The sequence below is a fragment of the Amblyomma mixtum genome, chromosome 2 (assembly GCF_055824585.1).
Source record: "Amblyomma mixtum isolate Tamu chromosome 2, ASM5582458v1, whole genome shotgun sequence".
Taxonomy (NCBI): Eukaryota; Metazoa; Arthropoda; class Arachnida; order Ixodida; family Ixodidae; genus Amblyomma; species Amblyomma mixtum.
In genome coordinates this window covers 299,373,902-299,381,628 of record NC_143013.1, presented here as the reverse complement: position 1 = coordinate 299,381,628, position 7,727 = coordinate 299,373,902, and the positions used below count along the sequence as shown (strand labels likewise).

The following is a 7,727-nucleotide window of genomic DNA, read 5'->3' as shown; positions in this document are numbered from 1 at the left end:
CTTGTAAACGCTGCCGGGCCGAAAGGAGGGGAGAGGATAAATGCAAACTTGTTTTTCACTTGCGCTGTCGCACCTTCGAAGCAGCGGTGGTGTGCCTCAATATTAGACACCTTTAGCATACCGTGTACCGTGTTACCGTTACCGTTACCGGAGTACCGGGAGCCCGACTGCGCATGCGCCGCCGTGTACCGTAAAAAACGCGCCCGAAAAGACTTTTAGCGTACCGTGCGCCTGTACCGTGTACCGTAGGCTCAACCGGAGCGCACCCTCGTGGCGGAAGTAAGAAAGAACGGAAAATAAAAAGCACAACACAAATAATAATGTAAGATGTAATGACAACAACGCCGCAAAAAGGAATCTTGTCTTATATGGTGAATTGTTTTATATATTTTTGAGATATGCACTAACAACAAACAAAATCGGCTTCAATAGTTATGTGAGTTACGTTCTCCCTCGGTCATCGTCATCAATCTACCTTCTCTCGAGTTTTTCTCGCATGGATGGTTTCTCGCGTGCTTTTGCTGGCATTTCATCATTTCGCTGGTATTGCTGCTTCGTCGTGTGTTTTTAATCGTGCGTGTATTGTGTGTAGCGACCGCACTCGTGCGTGAAAGGTCGTCGCAGCTTTAAGCATGCCGTACAGCGTCCTTGACGACCTCCTCCTGCTCGACGCGCTGTCATGGCAGGAGATCGAGGACATTTACGCGTTGAATGCCGAAGAGGAGGAGGGGCGACGATCTCTGGGAGAATATGGCTTCATAAACTTGAAGAACATGCCGGGTCGCACATTTCGCGATCTGTTCAGGTTCGCGAAGCACGATATGCATGACCTCCAACGCTGCCTCAAGATGCCCGATGTGGTGGTGAGCGCGCAGCGGGTGCAGGTGCCAGGTGACGAGGCGCTCTGCATGCTCCTGCGGCGTTTTGCCTACCCTAATAGGCTCCTGGACTTGGAAATCCTTTTCGGACGGCACACATCAGTGATTTCAAGCATTGTGGGCAAAGTAATGGCTCACATCGAGTATTACTTTGCTCACTTGCTTGCGGACCTGACGACGCACCGCTGGTTGACCCTTTCCAGCCTCGATGTTCTCTCGCAGGTGAGGTGATTTTTCGTTTCTGGGAAAAGCGGGAGGTTCCTAACCACCGTCTTCTTTTCTGTCTATTGTTTTTCGTTTTTCGCAGGCTGTCCACGCAAAAGGGGCCCCGCTAAAGAACTGTTGGGGCTTCATCGACGGGACGGCTCGGCGCATCTGCCGGCCGTCGGTGGACCAACAGGAATACTTTTCGGGACATAAAAGGTGCCATGTGCTGAAATATCAGGCAGTTATGGCTGCTAATGGCATCATCTGCCAACTTGACGGACCGTTTTGCGGACGACGCCACGATGCTGGTTAGTGTTTTTCCAGTTTCGCTCAGTCTTCGTGCGCAAAATGTAGTTACCCGAGACACGTTTAAAAATATTTATGACAGGACTGGTTGCATATGTTGTTGGTTTTTACGTATATGTGAAGCGGGACTGCGCTACGGGAGGTTGATCGTCGGAGAGAGTTGGAGGCTTTCCAGCAGTCGTGAAATTCCTTTGAATGCAGCTGCTTGTTTGCAACCTCTGATTGTCTCATTACCTGAACACTGTCGTCTGCCATAACGCATGGCTGCTCTGCGAGCTCTTACTGCCTGATGGATCACTTCTTAAGCATCATCACGGTCCTATTTTCCCTTTGATTATTTCTGTGATTTATCTCATTCAGTGTGATGTCTTCAGCTATTTCAGTATTGTTACAGTCTCACATGGCTACATTCAACGACTAATATTATGGCTTCAGTTTCATGAATCTTGGCTGTAAGGATGTTGCTACATACATATTTGAACACTTGCAGCCTGGATGATCTTGTGTGGGAAGCAGTCCATGTCAAAGGTGATGTTTGTGCTAATTAAAAAGCAGTCTTCTCTTTCGCTCCATATTTTGTAGCCCTTGACTGTGTCTAGGTACTTAGCTAGTTAGCTAGCTCTTTTCTGTTTTTGGATCCAGTTTGGCTTGTTTGTTTTTTGGCTTCACATGCTTCTTTCTCAGTACCCAAACACACTCAGGTGGCTCAAGGTTATTTCTGTGCTATATAGAGAGCTCTGGCTGCTTCAGCTCAGAGCGCTTTCTGTGTTTTTTTTCTAATCTGACTTGCAGTGGCAACTGCATTAGCCTGGAGTGCCTTACTTACACTTTATTTTATAAGAAGGCATGCCGTTATATCAAAAGATGTTTGGTTCAACCTTTCAGTACTCTGTTCCGATCTGGCATGTCAAGAAGAGTATGTTGATACTCTATGCCGTGCCTCGATACGTACTGGTTGCATTTTTTGGTTATGTGTATTAGCTACTATGCGGGTCTTGATTTCTGGTGCCATGGAAGGACTTCCACTATGTGTATATACTCGTCAAACTTGTGGGCACTGAGTGCACTGTGATGTCAAACGCCTATGTAGTGTGAAACACCTCTGCAGCGTCAAATGCCTCTCTGAACGGTCAAACACCTGGCAGTAAGACACGTTGCTGGGCAAGTTGGTGCACAATTTGAGAAGATGTGTAAAAAAGGATGGCTTCATTTCTCAAGTCAGACGCCTCAATAACGAGACACATGGGAGCTAAAGAATTCTTTGTTAGAAGGGTTTGTTATAGGAGGAAGTAAGTAACTGCATCTATGGCTGTCCTGATACAGTCTATGCTGAGAACGTGCAGAGTCGGAAGGTCCCAGAGGGACGCAGTAAACAGTTACAATCGTCAAGCGCCTGTTTTGTTTTACGGATTAGCACCACCCTTGGCTCTTTGGCCGATTTGAAGTCGCTGTCTGCTTGGTTGTCCTCGTGAGTCTCTCAGTTGTCTTTAATTGCTTTGTGACCTGTTAGCAGATGAACACCCTGCCATTGAGTAAGGTGTACTCTTCGAGAAGCACTCTTGATTCTCTGTTGACATGCTTTGATAGGTGCCAAGCAATCCTTGGAGATGCGTGGCAGCACTGACAGCACTACAATTGTCGGCACAGTTGCTGACAACGTCATTAGCAGAGTTGTGAGCTGCAGTAAACCCAGCTCTTTGGTAGTAGTTACATACAGGGCTGTGTGACACGTGCCACTAGGCTGGTAGCCTAGCATTCACTTCGGTTGGGTCTTCAGCCATGTTGCAGAGGTGCAAGAGAATCCGGTGCACCAGTGATGTACTGCAAATGGCTTCCATAGACTGTATTATGCCTTGGTCGAGTGGCTGCAGCATGGTTGAGCAGTTCACCAGCATGAAAATCACATCTGCGTGCTCCAGAAACTGAATTTTGTTGCGTACTGAACAGCTGTCTGTCAACAGAGAGATCTTGCACTTTCAAGTCAGTCAACCAATTGACAAGGAATTTCACCAACACTGCTCTTGCTAAAGGGCAGCAAAAAAACATGGTCAGTGTGGTACTCTGGTAATAGTAACCCAGCACATGGTGTGCTAAATTTTTCTACTTAAGGTAGACTTGAGCCATGTCTCTCCTAATTTTGTGGTACACATGTCAAGGTGGTAAGACAGGTGCATGGATAAAACGAAGAGTAATTTCTCGTGCCTTCATCTCATCTACATCGTCGACATTCACATGCAGTGCATCAAAGTGTACGTGCTGCTAGTAGTAGCATAGCACTTTTTTCATGTATGTTTATGCCCCTCCCCAAGTTTACTGTTTTACGAACACATTTCTCACAATTGCAGGTATTTTGCGGCAGACCATGCTGTACAATAACCTTGAAAAGCTTGTGCAAGGGCACAAGTATGTCATTTATGGAGACCCTGCGTATCCCCTTCGACCTCTACTGTTCAAGCCCTATGGAGGTTCAAATCTGCAGCCTGACGAGACCCACTTCAACCGTGCCATGAGCACGGTACGACAAGCCGTGGAGTGGGGCTTTGGCAAGGTGGCTGGCGACTTTGCATTTGTAGATTACCACAAAAACCAGAGGCTTCATGTGCAGGCTTTAGGGCGCATGTACAAAGTCGCCACCCTCCTTGCCAACTGCCATACATGCCTGTATGGCAGCCAAGTGACAGATTTTTTTGATTTGGATGCTCCAGCACTTGATGAATATTTAGTGCCATTTTGAAGAGGTCACACCATTGATTTCCTCGAGGGTAAATTTGGATTATTAAATATATGTTCATCCTTGCATGCAAAACATGCTGCTAGAGCTGGGTGCTTGTTTTCCTGAATCAATTTCAGTAGGAGATATAGGAGATAAAGTGAGCCAGCTTCAGTCCTCAATGAAATTTGACCCTACGTGGAAACCTATGCATGTAACATTCATTATCTTTTCTCTAGCAGTGCTGTTTACGGATATGCATGCACTCAGTATGACTTGCATTATGCTAGCAGCGACTTCAGCGTGCTTTGTGCTATAGAGGAATTCCATGTTCTGTAAAAGACACTGCAGAAAGCCATTTTTTTTTTTTGGCTGGCAGATACATGAATTTTATCCGTCGCAGCCCTTTTCATGTTGAACCAGGAAATAGTGCAGAGCCAGACATTTAACCTTCACATGAAAGCATATCGACACCCTTGGAGAGCAAATAGGGAGGAGAAGCAAGAGTCTCGGACAACAGATTGCATTCCTCCAGATTTATGTTTTATTTATTTGCTTGAGGAGGGTGTCTATGAGATTGAGGTGAATTTTTTGCTGCTGCATCATTTCCTCCATCATGCGTGAATGTTGCGTTCTTTCTTCAGCAATTATTCTGCGCAATTCAGCGCGCTCAGTAGCCATTATGGCTTCGTTCTTTAATCTCTCTTCTGAGAGAATGCGGCGGAGTTCCGCCCTCTCTTCGGCTAAAATGCGGCGCTCTTCGGCCCTCTCTTCTGAGCGCATAATGCGCTCATTCTCTTTATTTTGAGCCGCAAGGTCCTGCTTCTGCTTTTTGAGGACAAGTCGCTGCTCCTCAAGGTCCAGGCGGCGGCTTTCGATGGTTCCGCGCCCCTGCAAATAATCCAAAGTCGCAGAACTCCTGTTCTGCAGTCCTGTATGAAAAAAATTCAACGGAGTGGTGAATGCACCTCGCAGAGCTGAATTTGCAATTAAAAATATCGGGCAGTGCTTAGCATGTGAAATGTTGCTCTGCGCTAAGGTAGTGTTATGCATGCTGAAACGAATTGCAGCATCCATATTCGTCCTTTTAATTACTAATGCCATGTTCTGATGCATTGCACATAAAGGCTAATACTGACATGGTAAAGTGTTTGCACATGCAAGTGTCATATGTGCCAGTGCAGGCCATAAGGGTTTTTCGGTAGAAGCGATCATGTAATCTTTCAAAAAATAGTCTGCTTACCTCGCAATGGCATCATGCGAACACCAGACGGTGTCTGGCATGAACCAGCAGTTGCTGGATGTAGAGGGCTGCGAACAGCAGCGATACTGTCAGCTGGTGTTTCTGCGGAGGTGCCTGCTGCAACATCACTCCGCACTGCTGTATCAAGTGTAGTCCGACTACCCGGCAGATCTTGATCCTGGGTAGTCTCGCAGCTGGCATCGTCCGCATAGATGTTGAGCAGGATGTCCTGCGGGGATTGACTGGTGCTGTGGTCTGGAGTAATAAATTGTTATGTCAAGTACAGAGTGTCACATGGGCAGCATGTCATAATTCGTGCAACCTCATTTTGTTCTGCTTGCTTTATACAAAATAAAATTGTGTTTGCAAGTCTGCACCAATTTATGCACCATCAGCAAGCACAGTGGCACAACAACTCCTGGTCTACACGTTCATCGTTATAGAAAAAACATGCATATTTTCTTAAGTGAAAAAATGGTGGATATGTCCATACGCAGGCAGTGACGTCATGATGGCAAAAAATGTTTTGTAATAAAATATAGCAAAGCAGACATTTCACTGGATTCAGATATATTGCAGCACAGTGAACAATTGAAATTGTAACAGTCGCAAATCAAAGGTATTAACAGCAGATTGCTTTTTATCCCATTGCTGCTGACACTGTAGCCTAATGTACTCGGGAACTGTTTGGTAACAAGGTGTCTAGAATGTAGAGGCTGGTTAAACGTATAACTAAGATTTTCTCTTACCTCTCACTCGAGCTGACGCCCTGGCGTAAGACACAACTGTGGCTGCTCGCCTCTCTCTGTCTGCCTCCCTCTTGTCATTCTCGGCGGTGGCGGTGGCAGACGGAGGGCGCGGCCGCAGCTGCAACTCTTCGGGCGCCTTCGCCCTCTTGGCCGGTGCCTTCGGCTTGTAGCCATGGTCCCGCGCCAGGTCGGCGACTTCTTGTAACAGCTGGTCGCGGGTGGTGTACTCCTCTTCTGTTCCCGACCTGTTTAAATAAGAAAGACCGCTGTGACTTCCGAGTGTACTTCGTGAATTTCGAAGTATTACGCGATTAAGACGCGAGGAACACTTACCTCCTCAAATTCCTTCTGTCCTTCCGCAAGAAGTGCGTAAGGATCAGGTCGTGCCTTTCCCTGACGCTGCGCATGGTGAAGTTGCGGCCTGTGGACGCGTTCACGTTGTTAACAACGTCCGACCACCTGGCAGCATCAGCGAAAGGCACGAACCGCAGCACTTCTTGCAGAAGGACGATGTCTATCGCTGGTGTGAAGCGATTGCGTTCACCACCCCCTTCAGGTCGCTGCGGCAGCGGGGCAGGCTGTGATGGTTGCGGGCACGCCATGGAGAAGCTGTAGAGAAGCTGTCAATTGCAAAGCGTGCTACTCTCCACGTGTTGTTGTTGTGATTTTTGACTTGAAATGGATGCGACATCGTTTGGCTCACGACCAACCGCGTTGACGCTGGCAGGCTGCCAACACCAGTGCAGTACATGATTATTCTAATAAAAAAAGATAGGATGTTTTTTTTTTTTTTTTGTGGGGGGAAGAGGAGTTAGAAATTAAATATCAATGCAAAAAAAAAAAGAAAAAAAATAGACCAGGCGCGGGTGTCGAACCACTTACCTTTCACCGGACAGCGGCGGGAGGCGAACGCTGTACTATCGCGCTCAATATGAGTTGCAACGCACGGTCATCGACCGGGGTTCGTTCCGTGGTGTGCCTCCTCCAAACAGTCGCTCGGAATTCTGGGGGAAACTGCTTTTCCAGGAAACAACAGCACCCCCGCTCAGGAAAAAGTTTCTCCCAGAATTCCGAGCGACTGTTTGGAGGAGGCACACCACGGAACGAGCCCCGGTCGATGACCGCGCGTTGCAACTCATATTGAGCGCGATAGTACGCCTCGGCTATATACGCAAGACTGAACGCGGTTGTTTGTATTTAAGCTTACTGTTGAAATTGCGGGTTACATCGTTTCAGCGCTCAGACTTTCATTTCAGCCCTAGAAAGCGAACTGGCCCTCCCAACTTGAGATTCCTTTTCTGCCTTGCGCAGACTACGCTTGCTCACCTACACAGGCATATTTCGGCGCTTTCGGGGTGAGAGCACTGGCGTCCGATCATCCCAACGCCCAGAATCGGAGCCCGCTTACTCGTTCAGAAATTTCTCACGTTAGTGCACAATGCAATAACTGAAATAATTTAAGCAAGCGAAAGTAAACAGGACATAATATACTGCTCAGGTCGCGTCACTTGGCCAACTGGGTGTGCGAGTCTTCGCTGAAGCGCTAATTGTGGGCTACTCGCTTGATATGCCGCCGCGCTATGCTCGCCATCGGCGACTTTTTCACGCAAAATCATCACAAGCAGCAGTAGCAG

At 47.5% G+C, this 7,727-nt stretch overlaps 2 protein-coding genes across 2 annotated transcripts; one reads left to right on the top strand and one right to left on the bottom strand.

Annotated features, from left to right (window-relative positions):
- Positions 1–296: 296 nt before the first annotated feature.
- On the top strand, positions 297–5,895 carry LOC149364643 (uncharacterized). Its single transcript, XM_089574616.1, has 3 exons — positions 297–1,100; positions 1,186–1,393; positions 3,737–5,895. The coding sequence occupies exons 1-3, from the start codon at positions 633–635 to the stop codon at positions 4,123–4,125; spliced, it is 1,065 nt and encodes a 354-aa protein (XP_089430742.1). The 5' UTR covers positions 297–632; the 3' UTR covers positions 4,126–5,895.
- LOC149364642 (uncharacterized) lies at positions 5,881–6,930 on the bottom strand. Its single transcript, XM_089574617.1, has 2 exons — positions 6,427–6,930; positions 5,881–6,338 (listed from the first exon to the last, which is right to left on the bottom strand). The coding sequence occupies exons 1-2, from the start codon at positions 6,693–6,695 to the stop codon at positions 6,077–6,079; spliced, it is 531 nt and encodes a 176-aa protein (XP_089430743.1). The 5' UTR covers positions 6,696–6,930; the 3' UTR covers positions 5,881–6,076.
- Positions 6,931–7,727: the final 797 nt, after the last annotated feature.

Bases quoted from the DNA above. Each gene is read 5' to 3' on its own strand.
- LOC149364643 (XM_089574616.1), top strand. From the start codon at position 633: ATGCCGTACAGCGTCCTTGACGACCTCCTCCTGCTCGACGCGCTGTCA. The intron at 1,101-1,185 runs GTGAGGTGATTT...CGTTTTTCGCAG, and splicing joins GCCTCGATGTTCTCTCGCAG to GCTGTCCACGCAAAAGGGGC. The intron at 1,394-3,736 runs GTTAGTGTTTTT...TCACAATTGCAG, and splicing joins CGGACGACGCCACGATGCTG to GTATTTTGCGGCAGACCATG.
- LOC149364642 (XM_089574617.1), bottom strand. From the start codon at position 6,695: ATGGCGTGCCCGCAACCATCACAGCCTGCCCCGCTGCCGCAGCGACCT. The intron at 6,339-6,426 runs GTAAGTGTTCCT...TTATTTAAACAG, and splicing joins GACAGAAGGAATTTGAGGAG to GTCGGGAACAGAAGAGGAGT.